Here is a 24,845-nt window from a genome sequence, read left to right as displayed (position 1 = left end):
CAAACAAACAAAGTGGGGGAGAAAAAATAAAAATAAAAAAAAAACCAACACAAACTTCTGTTCTTTTAGTAGAACACATAACATTTTAGACTGGCTCAGTGCTTTTCTATGGACTAGACAGAGCTGATTATGTCCAAGGAGACCCTCTCACATGCAAAGGACATTACAGTGTCTATCCCAGCAAACTGAACGACCAGCTTAATGCTGGGTATTTAATTCAGGTCCAAGTCAGAATGCACCTGCCAGGAAGAAACAAAGGCCCTGGTTAGCATCCTGAGAGTCAGGGAGATCTACTGCAGTGTAGGCTGGGGAACACAGTAAAACAGGTGTTGAGCTTGACGACTAAGGACAGTCCAACCTGCTTCCCATAACTCCTTTTTAGCAAAGGGAGATGCCTGCTTGGATTTTCACTCTCTAGATACTGTGTTTAGGTCGTCTTGTGCCTGATCTTGCAGTTATGAAGCCAACACTCCCTGCGCCTTGAAAGGACTGGCCAATTATAAATTTTGATACATAAGATCTATCACATATGAATTGCTTCTACAGCACAAATAGGTACATAAAAGATCAGGAAATGCAGAAATTAAAGGTGCTTGTAAGCCACTTGAATGAATGCAATGCAACCTAAGAGGGAAAACTGTTTTACAGAGTTTGCACTTTATGTGTAATTGTCCTCTCTCAATAAATCAAGTGAAAGTGATTTTACTAAATAAGAAATAACATTTGAAACAAAAAGTGCTAGAGGATTACAGAAAGGGAAAAACTTTTTTTTTTTTCGAGGAAGAAGGAAAAGTTGCTGGCTAATATTATCAGGACCAATCAGCATCCACCAAAATCTGAAAGTATGTAGGTGGGAAACTGCAGGTGTATGACTATCATTAGAAACAGCAACTATGCAAGAGAACTGATGCACTGCACATGGATAAAAACAGTCTGTTGAAGATTCTTTGAGTGGAGTGGAAAACAAAAGCTTCTTTTGAATAGGTTCCTACTCTCCCAGCCTAGGAGCAGCCTACAGGGGAGTGAGGATGCATTTTGACAAATATGATCCGACACAATACATGTAGATTTCCAAAAAAGCTTTGATTAGGCTTTACACCATAGATTATTAAAGAAATTAAGCTGCTAAAGGGTTTAGGGAATGCCTTTTTATAGACTGAAGACTGGTTAAAGGATAAAAAGAGAGTAGAACTCGACCATCATTTCTCAGTGTAAAGAGGAGGTAGCACTAATTCTCCTCCCGATGTCAGCAGCATGACCAGTCAAGTTCAACAGCTTTATCAATTGGCTGGGTATGGAAGGGTACTTCCAATTAATCTGTGTTTGTGGATGATACTAAGCTCTCGGAAAGCTTTTGTGGGAATGACCTCACAGAACACAGGGAATAGGAAACAGGTGAGCTTCAATGTGGATAACTACCTGTATGGCAAATAGGTGTGATAACCTAGTAACACGTTTGTTCTCAGAACTACAAGCTACAGCGCAGATTGGAGATCTTGGAGTCATCTCTGACACCAACAATTTAGTAAGCAGTGGACATTTGAGCATCATCAACACAAGTATAAGACACAATTCAGCTGTGAGCAGTTCTGGTCTCTGCAGCACAGAAAGAATGCAAGTAGTTGGAAAGATGCAGAAAAGGGAACAAAAATGTCCATAAACAGATAGGAACTGGCAGGAATGTACCTGACATCCCTAGTCCTAATCCCTGCTGGCTGTGCTTCTTTTGATGTAGCCCATAATACATTTGGCTTTCTGGGCTGTGAGGGCACACTGTGGGCTCTGGATTCTGAAACAGTGTAATAAAATGCTCACAAAAATTACTGGGACTAACATACTTTCCCTAAATAACATATCCTACAATGATGTCATAGAGTTACTAGGGTAGGTAGACTTTGTCCTGTATTCTCATGATTCCCATAGCATCTTTCTTATATTAAACAATGATATAGAAAACAATCAGTTAAGGGTTTAGGATTTTTGAGTTCAGAAAATGAAATACTTTCATAGCTTAGTACCTGGGAAAAAACAAAACAAAACTCTAGTTTTCATAGTCAATCAGTGAAGCACCTGTAAGAAATAAATGCGTGCTTAAGGAATTGCTTGGTATTTTCATTCTGCAACAGTTCAGACCGGGGAACATCTTGGAGCATTTCTGTAGTCAACCCAGAAGCCATATCTTAACTCCTCATTTCGATGAGTAAACTTGGGTTCTAAGATGAAGACAATACACAGGAAAACTACTCTTCAGAATCTTCCCTTTCGAGTATCACTTTGGAAGAGGGAACAGATAGCTTACAAGCAAATGTAATTTACACTTAAGAACAGGTCCAGTCACATTTTTGAAAGGCTGAATCATTTTAATTACATGACTTGATAATATTGTTTGACAGGATCTATGTTTAATTCTGAATATTTGCTGGACTGTGCTCAGGAAATGAGGGAACTTTTTAATATTTCTACTTAATCTCATAACTCAGTGTGTGTCCACCTGCTTAGCTTCTTCCACATCCAATTTTATGCAAACACAACAGTTCAGCAATAGGATGATTCAGATCAGCAGGAGAGCTAGCTGGTTCCTAAGATATGATAGTGACCAGGCTATCTCTGAACTGCTATATGTAGAATGGATCGGCACTGACAGCAACTGTTGGCACAGTGATTACAGTAAATATAATCACGTTGCCTCTTTCTCTCATGACTTCTGTAAGAAAACAGGCATACATCTCATTTTGCTACATGTGGGATCCTCAGGAGAAGGATAAGCTGCTTTGGTAGGTATACAACAGGAGAGCTGTGGTGGAAAGGAAGATAGTTAACATTCCCTTGTGATATAGGAGCCTGGTCTCTGCAGCACAGAAGGAAGGCAAGTAGCTGGAAAGACACAAAAAAGGGGAACAAAAATGTCCATAAACAGATTGGATCTGGCAGGAATGTACCTGACATCCCTAGTCCTGCGCTTTTCCCAGAAGTGTTCTGGAATGGTCTGGGCAGTCACACAAGCCCAACCCTAAGCAGTGCACTGGAGAAGCACAGGTGGACACTTTACATCAGCAAGTATTCAGCAGTCCACCACCATGAAAAGAATGACGTACAGATCTGCATGTCTACACCATGCCCATGCACATGAAGGAACAAATTTTAGTGCTTACAAATCAAAATCTACTAAAAACAAATATGTATCTCTGTCTATTATTTCCAGTACTTCAGTATGACAACTGGAAACTGCACTGATGAGCATTTTTTTATGCAGCAAAAGAGAACATTGAAGTGAAGGTTGGAAACTGCAAGTTACAGCTTGAACGCTAGAAAAGTTCTAGAAGGACAAGCAAATTTTTTGTTTTGTTTGTGTTTCATGAAGGTGGGAGATTTGCTATTCAGAGAGTAGTAATCTTTAAATAGCTGCTTGGTAATAACTATAATTTAACCTGCCTGTCCCCAGAAGTCTTCAGACTCCTTTTAAATTCTGAGTAGTTTCTCTGTAAAAGGCAAGGGATCATCCTATATAATTAAAATTACAGCTGTAGGGAGATATTCTCTGGGATTTAAATGTGAAACAAAAGCTTCATTGCCACCTTGGTACTTGTGCTTCCTGCCACTCAGGGTTCTCACTTCTTGTAATGAAGAGCAAGACTAGACCAACACACCCACATACCTACTGGAAATCAAATAATTGATCTCAGTGCTGTCCAACCCTGCCCCATAATCAGTAACAGAAGAAAGAATGAAAACATTAAGAGAATAAGGCAAAACACATCTGCCCCTTTCTAAAGTAATATATTCTATTCTAGGTCATGCAGGGAAACTTGGAGTGAAACAAAAATACCATTACCTGGAGCTGGTATATACCAGAACCTGGTATATAATGTGGAAGCCCCTACACTACATCAAAGTCCCTCTTTGCATGCAGGAACATAGCTTTCTGATCTAAGAGGTCTTTCCCTCCACAGTATCTGAGAGACCATTTCTTCAGTGGTTACTAACTAATTCTAATTCTCCTGCTTATATTCTCTCATAACCAGTTTATGCTCATTTTTTCCTTTGTAAACATTGTCCTTGAAATACTTTATTTTTGTTGCTGTTGTTCCTAGATGTTTATCTATCTTCTGATGCAGTTCTATAGCTCAGTTCTCCTAGACACCTCTCCAAAAAACATTTTCAATGGGAGAGTCTTGATACTTCAGTTTGGGGAAGAATTCTGTCCTCCTGACAACTAGGGAAAAATGCCCGTTTCTCAGTTGGAATATATCATTATCATAGCTTGGCTGCAGAAACACTTGTACTGGTGCAGAAGAGAGAATGATGCAGGAATTATTGGTTGAGACAAGCAAAAGAGCAGGACCATCTCTCTGGACAGCACTGCTGGATTACACTGCTTAAATTGTTTCCTGAACTCTTAGTTTATTGTTATAGAACAGATTCTCCATTTCCATCATTTCTGTAGGATGTTTTCTCTACATTTGCTCCAGGTTTAGCTTTCATATTTCAACTCCATTAAACACTTTGCCTATATTTTTGCATTCATCTCTGTCTTTTCAAGACCCGATGTTAAAAATCAATTTTGCTTCCAAGCCAAATTAAATCTTATTTCTGCATCATCTTGTCTATGGCAGTTTCACTTTCCCTCATTCTCTTCACATTTAAACAGTCAGGAATCTTCTCTCGTTTATTTTAATATCATTCTCAAATTGACTACCAAATGTTTTTTGCATTTTTCACTGCATCCCAGTAGGACCTAGCTTGCTTTCCCTATTAGTCTTTCCTGCTTGAATGTTATTACTTTCTTCCAGCATCATTTAGGATGTGAAATCACAAAAAGTTCTGCAATCTACTGCTTCCTACTACTTTTCCGGTTTAAGGACACAAATTCCAATTACTTTTCGTACTTGTATGAAAGCAAATCCCCATTTCACCACTTCATAAACTGCCCCTAAAAACCACTACCCTACTTTTTCCCAGAGTTGAACTTCTGAAGCTGTGGTAGACCAGTAAGTAAACAAACTTCTCAAAGTCTGAGGTTACAATCATTTCATGGTTAGGAGTTCTGAAAATCTCAGTTTTAAAGTCCACCACTACGCTTTAAGGTTCTCTTATGATAAAACAAAACAAAACAAAAACTACAGATGCAAAGTAAATGCCTACTTTATATAAGCAGAAGGTTAAACAGATTTGAATTTATTCCCTTTTCATTCTCTTGCTTTGGTCCTTTTTGTCCTGAAAAGTAACTAGTAAGGTGTTGAAAAATACTGGCAGATTAAAAAAAATAACTAGGAAATAAAAATTCATTTTTTGATCATGTTGATTAACATAATGCTGTTCTCTATGTCCCTAATGACAAGGCTGAGCACATATAAACACATGCCAACTTTAAAGTTGCTTTGTCCACAGGTGTGAAATTGTACATCCCAGGAAAGGAGTATTCACTCTGCTTTTGGCTGGTCTTGAAGTCTGCATCAAGCACATCACAATTTTAGAGCTAGTTGTGTCTGCACAGTAGGCATACCTTCAGTCTCAGGCTGTATAGTGGAACTGTATAAATCTTTCTGTAAAACTCTGTTTTATTTCCCATCTTATGCAAATTTACTTATACTTAAGGCCATATTTGAAAGGCTTCTCACTGCATGCAATATAACTTTGTCTGCTCTGCAGCCTTCAAATTCTTCCTCTTCTATTTTTTGTTTTATTTTACTAACCCATGCCGATCAAAACAGAAAACAAGGTTAATATTGCATAACAGAGAAGCATATATAATCTGGCTTAGCTCCAAAACCACCATTTAGTCCCTCTCCAAACTGCCACGGAAACATTTGTTGTTCAAAACTGTATGCTCCTCCAGGCATGATTGATGTAAAAAAACGTCTATGCAAAGAGGAAGGATTTATGCAAGGTAGGTCTTACAATCACTTTCAACAGAATCCCCCTCTGCAAAAAAATTGCAGTGTTACGACTGTATATCTCAACTTATAAGCTCCATGTTGCAGATTCAAGTAGTATCTGTTGGCTTTCTAATGAGGGGCAAATTCACTCGCTGTGCATTGGCACTGAACTTTATTTTAACAAACTTGTTTTTCCCACACAATTACTCAATTCTAGATTCTTTTATCTAAAAGAGTTTGATATGCCATGAAACACCAGTCCTAGAATATTAAAGGATACTCAAGGAACATGGAAAAATCATTTGACTGAAAACTGCAAAATCTCGTTTTTTATTGGTGCATTCAGTGCAGAATACAAGACACACTGCCAAAATTATGACATGAAGTATTCAGCTTTATTCTGATCTCTTTTTTTTCCCCATGTCTTGTTTCCCTAAAGATGATTTAAAACTCTGCTTGCTGAATCCAAAAAGCAAACAGCTCATGCATACGACAGAGTGCCAAGAATGCAGGACCCTGCCCTTCACTTAGTTCAAAAGCAAGAAAAATCTCCAATAAGGATTCTGCCAGTCAGCTATGCTGCACTAAGTCTCACCATCAGAAAATAACATTGGCCGCATAATGATCTATAAAGGGACTATATGCAAAGCAGTAACTTGCAAAAATCCTGGCCCATCATTTATCCTTTCAAAGTGACTTGGGGGTGATAGGCATCTGGCAAATCAATTGGGGAAGAATCAATTTTCTCCAGGTAACATCATATTTTTATTTTATGGGATTGGGCTGAGGCAGTCTAAGAAATACAGATGACAAAAACAATGTGGCAAATGATTTGTAATCGTCATGTCTGTCATTCAAGTTGCCTTTCTTTTTGTTTTTTGGTTGTGTATTTATACTGGCAGTAAAACAACTGTAAGATTGATGTGTTATCAAGGAATATCTGGCAATATTTTTAATGAACAATTCTTTCTTTATCTTCCTAACATTCTATTACCATGAAAAAAAAAAAAGAGAAAGGAAATGAAAACAAGAGCAAGCTCTCTGCCATGACAGGATTTCATCCTTTCTGAATATAACATTAAATCCCGTTAAATCCAGGCTTATCGGAACACAATCTTGCAGGTCATAAAATAATTTGAAAGAGTCCCTTCACACACCTACCTTTGAGTGGACTAAATTGTGTTACAAAAATATCTCCTAGGAGAGAATAAGACTCAGTCATATTTTATATATCAGCTGGAGGGAACAAAATAAAATATTTTTTTTAAAAAGGCCAAAAAAAAAAAAAAAAAACAAAAAAAACCCCAAACCCCCAAAACAGAAAAACAAGTAATAACCCCTACATTTCCAGCAAAACAGTGGCTTGTTTCACACTGTGGCATGCATAGGCTAGATCATGGGCTGATGTGATTTTTTTTCCTTTTTTCAATACTGCACTGAACAAACAAATGAAAGCAGATGTCATTAAAAATTTACAATTACTAATCGTAAAGGTAAAAATCCTGTTCCTCGTGATTTCACTTTCAATTTTTCCACTGAACTAGAGCTGGACAAGTTTTCAGTCTCTAAATATGCATCACAGTCTTTCTGTCCTCTATAAAAATTGCATGCATTACAAAACTAGCAGCTTAGATCATATTCATTTTCAGTAGCAACTGAAAAAATTATGTATTTTGTGGCTAAAACCACCTCACTATTAAGGTTCCTGTATCTCTGTTGTTTTTTTTTTTTAATACGTTTTATTTTCACAATATACTGCTTTTTTTATAGAAAGTCATTATTTTTTCAGATGTAAATTTCCAGTCTCCTACTCTGTTATTAAAAGCTTTCCACTATAGCTCTTCCTCAAAGTCTTGACTTCCAATCGTGTGATTATGTGAATAACTGAACTGAGATTTGTTTAAAAGCATATACATCCAGGATGCATAGCTGTGGAGACAAACCTGAAGAAGAGTTTCATTAGACATCAGGACCTCTTCCCGGGTATTACAGCTGACTATCTTTAAGTTTTTCCCAAAGCGTAACCACTTCTTCTACCTTGAGATAGTCTTGTTTGTGCTGAAATGGCACTTTCATACTTTCTCAGCCTGTAGATTCAGCATCTGTTGCCATACCACCTTTGATGTTCTGGGCCAATGCAACAAAATAGGAGCAACCCTCATTCAAATAGCTACAACTAAAAGTAAACTCTTAAGTATTAAAGTAGATATGCTTCTTGAAAGCATTGCTCTGGATTGGGAACAAAAAAAGTTACTTCCCACTGAAGCAGTTTTTCTTCTGTATTTACCCATCTGATGGAGACAGAAGCATTTGAGACATCATAAGCATCACTAATTTTTGTTTCATTCTGCCCTTGATATCAAATGCATTTTCCCTCACTCACATTAAATCAGGCCTTCATTTCTGCTACAGCTAGGAACTTGACTGTATTTTGTAAGAATTTTGGCTCCATTTATAAGACTACACTAATGCAAAGACAAGTAATAGCTGAAGTTTAAGTTCCTGAGCCTGACAGATGCAAAATCATCTCAGTTCTGAGGTTCTCACCTTTTGGCAAGCCTGGAAGGAGTCCTGACAACTTGTCAGAAACTTCAGTACTCTTCATGATCTCTGATATTAAACAGGCTTCAGAAAGGCATATGGGTTGCAACTATATATGTGACCTAGGTAGGTCACTCTGAAAGCAATGTTTCCTATTTATTCCCAAGCAAGTGGACATGAATTAAGTGAAATACTGTTTACAAGCTGTTGTCACTTCTGTAATGCACCACCCACTGCCTCACTGTGCTCACATCCACTGTTTGGTCTCTCAAAACATTCAGCAAGTGTCAATGAATGTCAATGGATGCCACTTTTTCTGCATTGAGGAATTCAGTGACACACCTTCGCTTCATACACACTTCCAGTCATACGCCTTTCTGTCAGATTGCTTCTCTTATGCCATCTGCCACACAACAACAATGTGTAACATAACATTGGTGGAAAGGTTCAGCCTCTACCACCATGCCATCAAAACAACGTAGCGTTACTTTCGGAGCAGCTCTTGTGCAATATGCTGGTGAGGGGTCTGGAACACACGGCTTATGAGGAGAGGCTGAAGGAGCTGGGAATGTTCAGCCTGGAGAAGAGGAGGCTCAGGGGAGACCTCATTGCTCTCTATAACTTCCTGAAGGGAGGTTGTAGTGAGCTGGGGGTCGGCCTCTTCTCTCATGTCATTAGTGATAGGACCAGAGGGAATGGTTTCAAGCTACGGCAGGGGAGATTCAGGCTGGACATGAGGAAGTATTACTTTTCAGAAAGGGTGGTCAGGCACTGGAATGGACTGCCCAGGGAGGTGATGGAGTCACCGAGCCTGGGGATGTTCAAGGAAAGGCTGGATGTTGTGTTGAGGGACATGGTTTAGTGGGAGCTATTGGGAATAGGTGAACTGTTGGACTGGATGATCTTTTAGGTCTTTTCCAACCTTGGTGATTCTATGATTCTATGATTCTATGCTCATATTGTGCTCTGTCATTGATGCCAACAGACTTAAACTGACCCATGTTGCCAAAAATTATTTCTCTTCAGCTCTCTTTTGGAGTGGAAACGTGCAGGTGCTTCATCAGATGGCAGAAGGATTCAGAAGGTAAGACCTCAGCAGCCTGCAATGCTGCAGCTGCTTCCTTTTTTCACCGTTTACAGACACCATCAGCAGCTCTTTCATATGCGCACACCAAACTAAGAGCCGTATTTGCAGACTCCACTTTATTATTAGTTGATGCTGTCCTCTCATCTTCTCAGTCCCTCCTGTTACAGACAGTATTTCAGAATAATTATCCAAGTCTTCTTTTCTATGCTTCCTGAGTTTTGTGAGCCAAAAGAGTGCCAATTGTCCTTTGGTCTCAGACAAAAAAATGCACGTTTAGGAGAACTGCCTAGCAACTTCTCCCCTTACTGCAAGGAGGGAGCCTATTAGCATAAGAAAACCTTCCAGCTGGAAGCTTGCAAAGAGTCTGCTGGGACTGGGTCTGGGAGCAGCCTTCAAAAGAGGACCCGGCTGAGCGCTGCTCCCCCTGGGTGGCCTTTCCGCGCCGCCCCACGGCCGGCGGGGCAGCCGCGCGTGGAGCACTGTGCTCTGCTCAGCCGGGAGCTGCCGCTCCAGTTTCTGACTGTGCTCACAGTGTTCCCAGAGATCTTTTTTTCTCATTTTGTTCCCACATCTTCTTTTGCTCACACTGTGTGCATCACACATCAAAGTCAACAGCTTCAGCTGCTAACCTTTGGAGTTCTGTCATTTGCTTTGCAGATTTTCTGCCAAAAGTGATGGTCTGTAGCACTACAGTACAGTATCTATTTTTCTGGATATTTACGATTGCTTTCTCGCCACAGTCGCAAAATTACATTAATAGTCAGTCTGCACGAGAACTTGGTCCACAAAGCAAAACTATCAAATTCACTTCACCTTCTCTCTTGTTTTGCATCAATTCTCTAAAAATGCTGCCTGCGAACTCACTTTCAAAAACCCTGGACTAAACACTGGCTCCAGTAAAACCATAGGAAAAAACTCCCAGCAGCCACTGAACTGCAATCCAGCAAATTGTGAACAGGATTGAGATTAAGGACAAGGCCCTCTGATGTGCTAAATGTCTCAGCAGTAGCCAAATCATTCCAGCACCTGCAAAGACGGCTTTATGGGGGCTGTGCTGCTACTTAGTGAAATGAGCCGACTTTCGATCAGAGTTCTGTAAAGCTTTCCAAATTGCAGTTTGGAAAGCTAATTTCAATATGTGAATCACTGCTTTCCTGCAATTTATATCCATATGTGTGGTTATTTTTAAGAATGATTCAGTTTTGTATATATAATTTTAAAAGGACTTTTAAAGTTAATGAGCATCTGCACTAAGAGCTCCTTAACAGAAAAGCTTGTGTCAGCCACCAGTGCTGCTGACTGTGTAAACTTCCTGCTATTCTATAGGCATGCATATGGATCCTAAGGCTCTTACCTCTCGCATACACCAGGAGTAATCCTCCTGAAATCCACAGAATTAAAATGTTTTAAAAGCAGTGTAGACATGAACTGAATTTCCATCCATTTGAAAACTGTAATATCTCCTTTACAATTAAAGTGGAGCCAAAGAGTAAGTTCTCCAAGTTTTTAAAAAAAGTAAAGAGAGGGAAGTTTCTGAAACTGAAAATTTCTAAAGACTTTAGTTCAGTTTTTGACTCACACAGCTCTCAAAATGTTTAATAATAGTGTTGGTCAACAGAATTTCAGTATCTTATGGGGAATATTTCTAAGTACTGCTTTGTTCCTGCACATCTCTTCTGAAGATGAACCAATTTTTATTTCTTGATATCCTGCAAGATAACCATGGCAGTGTAAATCTGTCAGGGGCAGATTTCCAAAGGAGCAAGAAAAAACAAAATTCAATGACTAATCAAGTAACTGGTCACAGAAGTGAGTGCACTCTGCTCTGCTTTTCTATCAATCATTTTTCAGCTTTCTCATTATTCTTCTCTGTTTTTGTCATCTCCACATGCTTTGAACTCACAGAGCAAAGGACAGTGTGGCCCATGAGCAGCGGAGGTTTCCCAGTTGTGCATTTCATGTGAAAGGGGTCTTAAACATGGCAAAATAAAAATATGCTACAGCTTCCTAGTTAAAAAACTCACTTTCTATATCTTGCCATTAATGCTGCAAGATGAAGCTTGGTAAGAACTTGCTGTTAAATGCACCAAACTACGTGTGCTGGATATCTGATGCCCTTTTTCCTAGCACTGGTTTGGAAAACTTTCGTAGACACACCTGTAGCATCAGTGAAAATAGATAGTTACAGGACTATAAGCAAGATCAATGAGCCTTGTGTGAAGAGAGAAAACTCTAATGGGAAGTGATTGCGTCTATTATGACTAGAAAGAAAATTAACAACAACAGACAAACAAACAAACAAACAATAAATAAATAAATAAAAACAGTAGGGAACTACACTTGCTTGGAACAAAGCTGAATTTGGCAACCCTGCAGAACTGAATGGGTCAGGAAACTGGTGTATACAAACTTCTAAATGCAGACATAGGGGTGACTTTTATGCACAAATCTGCTCACAGTTATTTTAGTTTAAATTAAAGTTACTGCACTGACTTAAAGAGAACTAGTTCAGATTTACGTCTCTGTAGCTGGCCCATTATTTCCTTTATTGTTTCTAGTTGCATGAAATCATCTGTGCACGTCCTCGAGGGCTGCTGGAACCCTCTGTCCTCCCCAGCACTACACATGATGCAATGAGCCTCTGACGGAGGAGGAAAGCTAAAAAGTCCATGTAGGGAAGCAGATAATTTCCTTTTGAGCAATGGATGCAAAAATAGCAGCTAATAAAAAGCCTTCAAACTGTGCCTTCAAACAGTGACAATTCAATACACACACCTACGAGGATGCCTTGACAAGCTGCTTGACTTCTCAGTAACTCTTTCTTGTTTTCTTTAGTGCAGCCTCCTTCAAACTCCCACATGCAGGTATTCAGCTCTGTAGTGACAGCTGAGACCTGCAGGTGTTTGCTGTTGCTGCCCTTTCAGAATAGACAAACACTTCTTCCTCACTGTAAACATTTGTATGGTGGTGCTTGCCTGGCTAGTTATAGCCCAAATAATGATGAACCAGCCTTTTCTTTTTTTAGTTGCTTGCTATCATGCATTAATTCTCTTTGTAAATAGTCATTTGGAACTGGAAATAGCTTATGTGAAATCACTCTGGTGATTATTTTACTAGCATTATCTTTTAGCAAATGTTTCATATAGAGAGTCACCAGAAAAATATATTATGCAGTTGCCAGAAATACAGCATTTCACAGTATTAAGCATTGGGCTCGCATGCGAAGGAAGGACTGTGCCTAGCAGGCAAGATGCTTCTCACCATTTCAGTACTCTAATACTAATGTTACTTTACTGGCTTCAGTGACTGACTGAGTGACAGCAGAGATCAGAATTGTGCTTACTTGCCAGGGGGCTGTAATACTCCCAGGGTCAAGAAGTTATCTAAAAAGAGATTTTGACCTTTCTGTGCAGATAGAAGGTCTGGAAGCCGGGTATTTTTAAAGTTAGTTTAGAATATCAAACTGTGTAATTTTTAGTTTTTTTGGAAGTCTTCCTGGGAGGCTAAGAAACATAGTAACTTCTCACATCTTAACTAAAAGTGCATGTGATCTCTATGTTTAGAACAGATATCCTTTTCCAAAATATTCATTTGACATTAAATAGAAGTGATCAAGAAATAAAACATTAAGAAATAGAGCCACAATCATCTAGAAAATTTACTTACAAATCTTTCTCACTCCCTCAGCAGTTTATTTTTTGGTCCCATGACTCTGTTTCTCTAGTTCTTTACTCAACACCAAATTAGAAAAGACCTGAATTTTAATTTTAAAAGAATTAAATAAAAAGCAGCCCCCAAAGAATCTAAAAATAAATGAGAGACAGCAGTCTCTCTTAACCACCAGAGGAACAAAATGTGCCAGCATGAACTGTAAAGTCACTCACTTAGGGACTGAAACCAAAAACCTCAGAAAAGAGGATGTTCTTCATTTGGAAGCCGTAGAACATAAGAGTAGCCCAGAGCACTGTTTGACAATACAGTGACTGTGTGCCAATAAGACACAGGCTATGTGACTTCAGGATGTACCATACAGTGCATTTTCATTAGAGACAGGGAAATACCTCTGATCCAAGAACAGGCAAAACCTCACTTGGAAAATAATACTCACAGTTCCATGTCTGAACCAGAAAGAGACATTTTCACATGCTGAAAGATGCGGGAGGAGGCTTCTAGAAGAAGTAAAATGAAGAATGTTTTCTCCTGACAGTGTGCATTGTTTAACCTTCCAAGTCAGTCTGGGACGGAACAGGAATACTTCATCTACATACAATTGAGATGTTAAAGCTGGGAAAGAAGAATTTTCTCTGTTGGAGAATTATGTGATCAAGTTGGTGTACAGTGATCATGAGTTAATCTAGGCTATTGATTAAGAAAAAAATTTGCAAACATTAGAAGGATGAGGTTGTGGAACAGCCTTCCAGGGAAGGCCTCGGCAGCAATATCCTGCTTATTTTCAACACCAACCTTTAGAAAATTAATGGGAATTGCTGTACAGCAGGACAAGAGTGTTCTAGGAGTCAAAAGTTCAAACTTCAAAGACACAAGACTGTTGCTGTTGATAAATCTGAGAGCCATCTGAAAAGAAGCTTATCAATGTTCTGCAGGCTGCATCATGTTTACGTATTTAACTAAATTCTTCAAGATTTGCATTGGTCTCCTACATTTTAGTTTTGCCCCTTTTTGCATTTTTTGTCTCTCTTAAGCTCTATTCCCATACTGCCCTGAGGCACTGAGGACAGAGGATGTACAAAAGCACCATATTGGGCCAGATGTGCTCCAAGGGACATCACACAATCCCAGTAAAGTCAGGTGGGTGCAGCTGGTTTGACCACTCATACCATCATACAGCTTACTTGAGAGAAGGTAATTCTCACAGAGGCAGACAAACAGATTGGTATCACCATCTGTTATGTGTCAGGTATGACCAACTTTGTAGGACCTCAGAAATTTTTGTCAAAAGAATTTCTATTTCAAGGCCTAGCACACTACTGATACTCTTGACATATCTTTCTCTTTTGCCTTGGCAGATTGGAATTTTCATGAGATTTGGTGCTAAAAGCATTAATGAGTTTCAGAATTTTCCACATGGTTTAGGGAAGTCTGATGTTCCTGTAGCTTCTCTTGCCCTTAACACCTAATGTATAGCTTTCTGCCAGAGGAAAGGAAGGCTCTGACTCAGTAACTTACGCTGACTCTTACAAATCTATATGCTTCCCTCTTTTTAAATAGCAAGGGGACAACAACAAACATGGTATGAGATACACTGAAGATATTAAACAGATAGTAGGTCACTGGAATTCATACTGAAACACAGTCTCTTGGGTTCTTCTGCCTCATCCACGCTAGAAGTTGAAGTAACTAAAGTGAGACATCTAATCCTCCCTGTGCCTTTTGGACAAGTTAGGCCTAAAAGAAGGTGGAAACATTGCTACTAGTCCCTGGCTTCCAACAGATCCTTGTGTGGTTTGAAAAGTGGAGGCATGGAGTCCTTATTTTCTCAGCTGCTTCTTGGACTGTTGCATAAAGACAAGTTAGTTATACAATAGCTAGATAGTGATTACACAACTTAGCTCCATAAATCTAAATCAGGATCAGAGTTTCTATTCTGCACTGGACAGACAAAACAATGTGGAGGGGCAAAATTCTGATCCTAATGAAGTTAATGACAAAACTCTTGCTTAGTTCTGTGAGATCACAGTTTCATGCAAAATCTTAGCTCAAGCTTGTAGCTGGCTAAACAGGCTGGGTATTTAAAGCACATCTCTGTTAAGTTTTTCCAAGTACTGATGTGAGATGAGTTTCCTTTTTTGCTTTCTTTAAAAAACATAGAACAAACAAACAAAAATAATATTTTAAGACTAAATACTAAGCAGTGTCTGCAAACTTGGCCTGTATGCCTGGAAAAGTCCTGAAGTACTCTCTCCAAGTTCAAGAAAACATACTAGCAAAATGTCCTTTCCCATGTTTCTGCGTCGGCACTTTAAGCCACAAAGGCTGCTGATGAGTCACATTATTTGGGTGTCAGAGAAAGAAGGGAAAATCTGACTTGTGGTGGTTACGTGTCCAAACAACAAAAAACAGACATCAACAAAACAAATCAAAGCCCCAGACCTAAAATCAGCAAGTAAACAATGCCATGAAACAGTGCACTGTGATACAAGGACTACAAGGCAGCAGCGTCACTGCTGTTTGTCACACAGATGAAACTAATTATTTGCCAGTTGGATTAGTTTGACCTGGAGTAGATGGCACTGTGGGAGAAGAAAAGGTCACTGCAATTTCTTCAAGTACCCATGCTCATTCTGGTCTGACTTCTGAAGACTACTGCTGTTTCATTGAATGTTAGCACATATATCAGGGTTCCCTTTACCCTCGAGATTCTTATCTGATGAAAAACAAAAGGGAAAAAAGGAAGAGAGGAGGTAAAAGAAAGTTTATGTAATTAGCATTGCACATCGCATACATTCCCAGCCCAAGGGTTACTTCTCTCACTTTTGTCCCTGAAGTGTCTTTTTACAACTGAGTTGATTCAGTGTAGAGTGTCATTAACAATCTGATGGTGAAGAAGTACTGATGACCATCCTTATCTTACAAAGGCAAACTATAAATAAGCATCTTGGGAAAATCCAGCAACCTGACAAGGTTGGTAGGATCCCAGTAAACTAATTCCAGTGCATTAATACACACAAACACCAAACCATTTCCCATGGGGCTTTTGGAGTTGTATAAAGCCTTCCAGTAAGCATTAGATGGATCTCTCAAGGTTGGGGAAGAATTGCTTCTGTGTATATGATTAAGTGTGAACAGTTAAAACAGACTTGGTATAAACAATTAGGTACGTTCAGTCAATGCAATCCCAGTGTCATCACTGATGATTTTATTTCTTAGGTCCATCATAAATTAATTCTCCGGGCAACAATCTGAAAAGTCATCATTCAGCTTCTGACCAGCCCACATATGGCTGGCCCAAGGAGGGCTGTTCAGAATCTCAAAGGCTCAGCTGTGTCTTCCAGCTTTTATCAGTCCAAAATAGAGTGGCAGAGTGGGCTGTGGGTCTGTCTCTCCTCCACACTAACTAAATGTGAGGTGATGGGGAAACGGTCCTTCTTGGTTTTTTACTGTGCCAAACAAATGACTATACAAATCTATATTTTCATTCAGCCCCTCTGACATTTGTCTACCTCATCCTCACTTCAGCCACATTTGTGTCTTTTTACTAACACCTCTTCCCAATCTTGTTTTCTTTCCTAATGAACTGACTTACTTAGAACATCTCACATCCATTATATCACCCTCATCACACACCGTCCTGTTTCTTCTTTCTTTCTTCCTGAACAACAATGGTTTTCCCTTGGCCTCAGAAGACTGACAAAATAATGAGGGAGAGAGAATAAAGAGTGTGACTCTGAAAATGAAGCAATGGAAAAATACAGAGTTTCACTTGAATGAGGTGCTTTGAAAGGCACTCAATGACTTCCAGGTTACTTAGAACTTCCCCATGTCATGGCTCAGGTAGGACAAAATTCTGCTCTCGTTGTAAACTTCTGCTCCATTGTGTAGAAGCTTTGTTTGAGTGCTTGTGTGTAGGACTCAAGGATTAACAGAGGGATGAGCAGTGAAGAAGACACTGCTCAGTACACTATGACATGCTTGTGCCAAATCTCAGCTGCCTCTAGGAAGCACAGATGATTACCTATCTTCTATCCTTTTCTGCATGTAGTTTTTCCATGGCAAGAGTTACTTTCTCTCTCCCTCTCTCTCTCTCTTTTTTTTTTTTTTCCAGAATTCAAAACAAAGCAAAACATTTATCACTCAAAAAATGCTGCCTTTATCTGTTACTGCTAAGCTTGAGCTTTCATTCTTAAGTGTAATGATGAGGATGGTAAGTGAATCCAATCTTGCTCGAATACAGAACAGAGGCATGTCCTCAGTCACAGCAAGTACAGTTCACTCTTCAAATGCAAATCAAGAAAACCTAGCCTTTGGTGCTCACTGGTGTCCTTGAAAAAACAAATAGAGCCAGTGATTACAATTCTGTATATTTTTCCAAGTCCTGAAATGATATCATGCTTGTTTTATGTACACCAAGTAGCTTGAGGTGCCAAGTTTACAAAATAACAAAATATAAGAGAAATCTGGTTTGTATGTTTACTAATTACTATGTTTGCCTTTTGAAAGAAGAAACAAAGAACAGAGAAGACATTCCTCAGCTGTTAGATAAAGCAACATTCAACAAACACTTCTTATGTCTACCTTCCTCTGTCCTGTCAAGCATCATCTGGACATCAAGGCAATCTCCTTTCAGGCATCCCACAAACAATGGCACAGAAGTGGCATTGTCCTTCTACGGACACCAGCACAATTAGAGTGGATAAGGAGGAGACCTTTATTTTACCTAAGAAGAATTCACTGATAACAAGTGATGTGAGAAGCAGATATAGAGCATGTACTTAAAGATTAACAGTAGCTTATCTTACAGGATACAAGTCCAGCATTCACAAACTAACAGCTAGGCCATAGATTGCCTTCTGTAAGCCATGAAAACCTGATAGCCTCTGTTCTATTCATGAAGTCACACATGTGGGAGCAAACAGCAAATGCTGCCAACTACACGACTTGCCATATAGCAGGTATATCACTATGGTAAGCTGGACCTCAGTTGCTAGCACTTACAGCAGTTCACTTACCCTGTAGTAGTCTGTGCTGTACACATCTCTAGACATCCCAAAATCCCCAATCTTCACCAGTAGGTTCTCACCAACCAGGCAATTCCGGGTAGCAAGGTCCCGATGCACGAAGTGCTGTGATGCCAGGTAAACCATACCAGCTGCAATCTGCTGGGCAATATGAAGCATCTGGGACTGCGTCAGCTCAGCTGGTCGGTTGCCTTCTGCCATCAGTACTGCGTCTGGACCATGTGCCCTGCAACAAAATGCAAGCCGATTTAGTGACAGGCCACTTCTGAGATATAGAGGTGAAAAGCATTAGTGATCCTAAAACCAGAGAAGTGACTTATTCAAGTAAAAGAATAAAAACTGTTACAGATTCATTGGTAAAATAGCAAGAATTTGTGTCTTGGCTTTTTTCACTTATTGTTTTCTATCACTTAGAGAAAGACAGGTGATTTGAAGAGAATTATACAACAGGTATATATATTGTTCATAAGGAGATTGGTTCACAGCAACAACCCCCTGTCTCAAACAACAACCTCTTTCATGTTACATCCTTGTAACTTTAAGAAATAGTTATCAGCATTCCTGCACTATAAGCATCGCTAACCAATCCCTGGCTAGTTAATGAGGCAAACATACCTCATTTAATGCAATTTATAATCTTCTGAATAACACTTTCCATCCATTCTTCCCTTCTGGGTTTTCAGAAACCTTTTTAATTCCATTCCTGCAGACTACTCTTTCCAAGAGATCACCCCAGCTATTTTGGAAAAATATTCTACAACCAGTTTTAATTTTCTCTCAGAAGTCCTTCCTTCCTCCAAAGGAGAGTTTCAGAGAATCGCATTTCTAATCAATAAAGGTGAGACCTTAATTTATCCCTAAGAGAAGGGCATGGGAGTTTGGAAAAGAGGTGCAAATTAATCAAAATCTATGAGATAAAATCTGACATTACCTATTAGAAATGCGTTATTAAAATTGCCCCAAGGGAAGAACTTCAAGAGCAGAGTGACAGATGTGAGAAAGAAATGAAAGAAGGTACATAGCATGGCTGGCATTGCATCTGTTACCAGGTAAAGAACTTAACATCACTTTCTTTGCCACAGGGTGTACCTAGCCACTGATTTGGTTTGAGTAAGGGAAATAACCAGGAAGACATGAAGGCTCCTACAAATACCCAGAGAAAATTTTTATCAAAAAGCATTGTACCCGTTAATTGAGCTGATTTTTACTAATGACTGCTCTCAGATATGAAGCTCCAAATCACTAAATTAGAGAGCTCTACAGTTTTTGTTCGCTTCCTTGGTCTGTATGTAATGAAACTTTTGGATTATTTTTAACATTCCGTCTATTTTTCTTTTACTTGTGATGTGGTCTGTAAATGAGGTGCTCCTCTGTGTCTGCAGCAGCCAGTAACATTCTTTGGATCCACATTAGCGTCCACTGCCCAGAACAAGCAATGGGCAGGAATGACTTCGAGGCAGTGGACCTAAATCTGAAACAGCCTTTGGCTGCGCACAGACAGCAAGGCTAATTTGGGTTACATTTCAGATTCATTTTCCCTATTAGCCTTTGGTGGCGCTATAGGGTAAGAAATACAGGCTGTTACAGCCCGCGTACCGCTCACCTCTCATCTGCAGCACAAGCTGCATCAGATGTGAAAGGAATGACAAATTGCAGCTTAGGTTAAACAGCTTGTCCCAGCATAATCATTTTACATTCTAAAGACCAGGACTGATTAATAATTAAAAAAAAAAAAAAAAAAAAAAAGGAGTGAAGACCTAATGGGGGAAATATATTGACTGTTAAACTACCTTTCTGTACAACAATTACTGTGACAGTTAGAAGGTAAGAAAAGGTCAACAGAAAAAAATCAAAGAATAAGTATTTCTTCTAATGACAATGAATCAGCAGCAAATCTGGCTTCCTCTAATGGAAATTCAGTGCTCTGAAAAAGTATTGGGCTGGCATCTTTGGAAACTGCAGTCTTCTTATCCACGGCAGAGGTCCAAACAGGCAAATGTAAATGCACCGACATTGCTCTCACAATACACTTCAATCCTTTGCCAAAGAGACAATCAGTCTGGGAAAAGTAGTATTTGCTCTGCATCCCCAGTTCAAGATCTGGTCTCTCTGCCAGCCCCACCAGCCCTTCCAGTAACGGAGGATGCTAGTTGATGTCATTTGCTTTTATACACTGTGGCTGTTTGTTCATTGGAGATTAGAAGGACAGCAAACTCACTTCACAAAGGCTAAAAAAAATGGTGACACAAGCAGTCACTAGCAATTTCAGTAAGACAAAAAACCTGAACCATTTAAAGGGACATTACTTTGATTGTTTTGCTGCTTTGTCAAAAGCATGCATTAAAGGAACATCTTTCCAAAATGGTGGTGCTCCTACCAGAAGAGATCTCAGTACAGTGAAACGTTTTTTGATATTCTGTGATGGAAATGACATAAAAGACCTTGAAAGAACAGTCCATTATGCAAATGTTTTTATGTAGGAGCACAAGCTGTCTCCTAGCTTCTTATTTTTATGTTAGTGAATACACACCGGTGGAAATGGCACATACACAAGGCCAGTGTTCAAAGCTTGCTGATTCATGAGTTAGTTATTATTCTGAACCTTAGGTATCATCTACATATCTATGACTTCTTTACTGCCAAATTTTAATCTGTGATGTACATTCTTCAACAGCTTTATGAAACAAAGCTGTACTCCAGAGCCCAAGATTCAGCATTTTACACTGCACTGAAGTTTTCATGGCTCACAGTTTTCTTGCCACAGACTAATGGCACTCATATCAAAACACTGGGAGGAGGGACGAGAAAAGAGGATATGTTTCTGAAGCTTTTAGATGCCTACAGTTAGTGATAGGTGTTAAGTGGGATCTTTCAAAGTGCTATCAGAAAACAGTTCCTATCACAAGCTTTATAACCAAACATTTTAGAATGCACTGAAATACATCTTGCTTGGTTTCAGTTTTTTTGGTGCAAAGTTTTAGGCTTAGCATTAAGCTGAGGCATTTCCAAATGTGCCGGAAAACAACGAGCTCCATACCACAGTACACATAATGACTGTTACACAGATTTGTACTTTTTGGTGTTTGCATTTTTCACGGGAGTTAAATTGGCATTAAATACCAGTAGCTTCCTTCACTGCCCAATTCTGGCTCTCTAGTACGATATGTGATTAATTTACCTGAGGAATTTGTTCAGATCTCCATGCTTCATGTACTCAAAGACCATGATGAGTGGATCACCCTCGACACAGACACCATAGAACTTGACGATGTGCTCGTGTTGCAGGTTAGTCAGCAGCTCTGCCTCACGGTGAAAGTCCTTGCGGGCATTGTCACTGGCATCCTTCAAAGTCTAGCGGAGAAAATGAGAATGTTAAGAAGGAGACACGTTCACAGAAAGTAGTGAACATGTGGGATGGCATTGTAAGGGTAAGATAAGGACACTGCTGTGTAAAGGATGGAGGAGTTATATTCTTAGTAACATTTTCGAAATGCAGATGTGACGTCTACATGCATTTAAATAAAAGCAGTAAAGTACAATTTTTGTTCCTCTGCCCCATGTCATCCCAAACAACACTGTTTATAAGAAGATGTAGGAATACTCAGTCTTGCTTTTCCAAATACAGGAAAAAAAAGCCTTATCAAAAAAATACACTAGTACCCGGCTGATTCATATCGTTTAGCATTTAGTTAGGCAAAATCCCAGTATCTTGTTGGTATTTGCCTCTGGTTTATGTTCCTCCCAATAAAGCTTTGCTTGCATAAAATACTTAGTAGGAATGTAGATGCACTTCTTACGTATCAATGGCATTGTTGCTATTGATGTTGGTCCCTGTGTGTGTGCTATATATTAGGCTATATATTAGGCAGATTTGTATAAGGGAGATCAGATCATATATCCAAAGACCTCTGAAATTCAGTGAATGTATTTGCATGACTAAGATTAACCATATTATAAGTAACTGAAGGTTCAATCTCAAACTGATAGAGAGTAAGTAGGAGCAAAAAAGAATCCTTCCATGTCTATTTTTACTTTTCCCCCTTTTATTTATAGAACTCCAAAATCCTGAATATTTTCATTTTGAATGACATATATCAATGCTGGTTCAAATAGTAGTTTAAACTTTGTATAATGAAATAATGATAATTTACTGCTGCACATGAGCAGTTTCAGATCTCTTCTAGCATGGAAACACTTTCATGCATGAAAATAAAAGGAAATTCTGGCACCAATTAAGTTAGGAATAATCATAGTTGACAATAAACCACTACTGTGCTCTACCTTCAGAGATTTTGCTATATTATTTCAAACAATATTTTAAAAACAGTGTGCGAACATTAGCATGTTACCAATGTTCATAATCTATTATTCACAAAAACTGAAGGCTGGGCTCTGAACCTCTGTACTTTAACTACGTGCACACTTTAAACAAAGGAAGGTAAGACAAAACTAACAACATTACCTTAACTTATGATGGTTTTCGCTGGTTATCCAGCCACGTTGTTTTCTACTTTGAATTCGTAAACATAATGTGAACCAAACATTCACGTCAGAACAGATATAGATTGATTCTGTGCAGTCATTATGCCAACAATCCCAGTTTCTTGTTATTTATATTCATGTTTGTGTTTTTTTTTTTTCCCACAGTTTTTCTTTAGTACATACATTTCAGACCATTCTTTCAGTATTAAACATATGTATGTATGCATATGAGGGATTAGGGACTAAAAAAAGACTGTCAGAAAACCTTTGCTTTATTTCTGAAATGGCAACCATAGGTCTCAAAACAGAACAACTAAGGTGACAAGGTGAAAGAGAAACTGACTGGACATTTGTCAGATTCAGGGGCTGTTCCTTGTGAATTTCAGGCTTTGGGGATCCCAAGGGCAACAGAAGCCTGCCATGCCACAAATGACACTTCCCTGAGGGACTCATTTATCAGTTTAATCTGTCTTCAGGCATAAAACCCTTCTTCCACAAATTTTACTAATAATGATGCAAGGTTTTGGATCACCATACCTTCACAAGCTATTACATATTAGCATAAAAAACTGTATCATCTAAGATCGATATCGAGTTTGCTCCTCAAATATACACATACAGATACCACATACAGATCAAACGAGGAATGAAACTGAAACGTCTTTCAATTGTTCCAGGCTCTAGGATGGTGCCTGAACATGATGCAGGCACAAACTCACAGTCCAACTTATGATGAAATCAATGAGAATAGTTCTATTGTCAATTGAGTCTCCTATGGCGGTTTCATGTATAATGCGATATAATTGCATGTTGGACTAGATGTCTTCCCAGCAAGAGAAATAAAAAAACAATTCATATTAAAAACATTTTAAAATAATAGCTATGTAGGGAAAAAAACAATTATATAGAGAAGCACAGGTTCACACTGTTTCCAGCATACTCTTTCCATGGAAAGACAGTAAAAATGCTGACAGCTCTGCCCTGTGAGGATGGCATATTGTATATTTCAGAAGACTCTTTTTATCTCAGAGAAACAGCAAAATTATCATATGACAGAGCAGTTGCCATGGCAATTACACATTTTCTGTCAAACAGAAAAATACAGAAAGGTCTAAAGCCCTGGTAAAACTCAGACAGGGTTTCTACTACCAAGGGGCAACCTGACGTACTGTTACCTTCCACTGGAAGGTCCTCTCATTTCCTTTTAATTATCTCATGCAGCACAAAGAATAGACACAATGCAAGAGAGACAGATGACAAAGGCTAGGAGGAGGCTGGAAAGTGAAACAATTAATAAGCAAGGAACATTTACATGGAAATTACACTGTGGAATGTGTTGAGCTTGTTCACAGTGTAAGCGAAAAAATCAAACCAAAATAAAACCCTAAGAGTACAAGGCAGAAACAAAGACATATTCATTAGTACCATTACTGACAAGTAAGCCAAAGCTCTGCATGCAAAGTACTCTTAGCAGTCAATGGGAGTTTATCCAGAGCAGGGAAAGAAATACAATCACAAGCACATTTCCAATCATCAGGCTGCTGGACCAGCAGCTAAGGAAGAGCGGCATGCTCTCTTGGGCAACAGAAGCCTTTCCTGGCTAGTGCAGACAAGTGTCCAGTTCTGGGCTCCCCAGTACAAAAACGACAGGGATGTCTTGGAAAGAGTCCAGCGGAGGGCCGCGAAGATGTGAAGGGCCTGGAGTGTCTCTCCTATGAAGAAAGGCTGAGTGAACTGTTCAGCCTTGAGAAAAGAAGACTGAAAGGGGACCTGATCCAGGTCTATAAATATGTAAGGTGTGGGGGGCAGAATGGCGAGGACGGACTCTTTTCAGTGGTGAGTGGAGACAGGACAAGGGGAAACGGCCGGAAACTGCAGCATAGGAAGTTCTGCACAAATGCGCGCAAGAACTTCTTTACAGTGAGGTGACGGAGCACTGGAACAGGCTGCCCAGGGAGGTGGTGGAGTCTCCTTCTCTGGAGATGTTCAAGACCTGCCTGGATGCCTACCTGTGCGACCTGCTGTAGGGAACCTGCTTTGGCAGGGGGCTTGGCAGGGGGGTTGGACTCGATGATCTCTGGAGGTCCCTTCCAACCCCTACAATTCTGTGATTCTGTGATTCTGTCCTTGCCCAGACATCCATGTAGAAAATGGTTCCTCCAG

At 39.4% G+C, this 24,845-nt stretch overlaps 1 protein-coding gene across 2 annotated transcripts in view; it reads right to left on the bottom strand.

The window, feature by feature from the left end:
* NTRK2 (neurotrophic receptor tyrosine kinase 2) overlaps positions 1–24,845 on the bottom strand; it is a 202,789-nt gene that overhangs the window by 23,284 nt on the left and 154,660 nt on the right. For both annotated transcript variants that reach the window (XM_048930850.1, XM_048930851.1), the window contains 2 exons: positions 21,379–21,551; positions 18,192–18,426 (listed from right to left, as the gene is read on the bottom strand). In XM_048930850.1, coding sequence (XP_048786807.1) covers positions 18,192–18,426; positions 21,379–21,551 — 408 coding nt within the window. The remainder of the gene's footprint in view (positions 1–18,191; positions 18,427–21,378; positions 21,552–24,845) is intronic.

Source organism: Lagopus muta, chromosome Z, assembly GCF_023343835.1.
Source record: "Lagopus muta isolate bLagMut1 chromosome Z, bLagMut1 primary, whole genome shotgun sequence".
Taxonomy (NCBI): domain Eukaryota; kingdom Metazoa; phylum Chordata; class Aves; order Galliformes; family Phasianidae; genus Lagopus; species Lagopus muta.
Note: the sequence above shows the minus strand (reverse complement) of the source record. Positions and strands in the feature narration are given on the sequence as shown.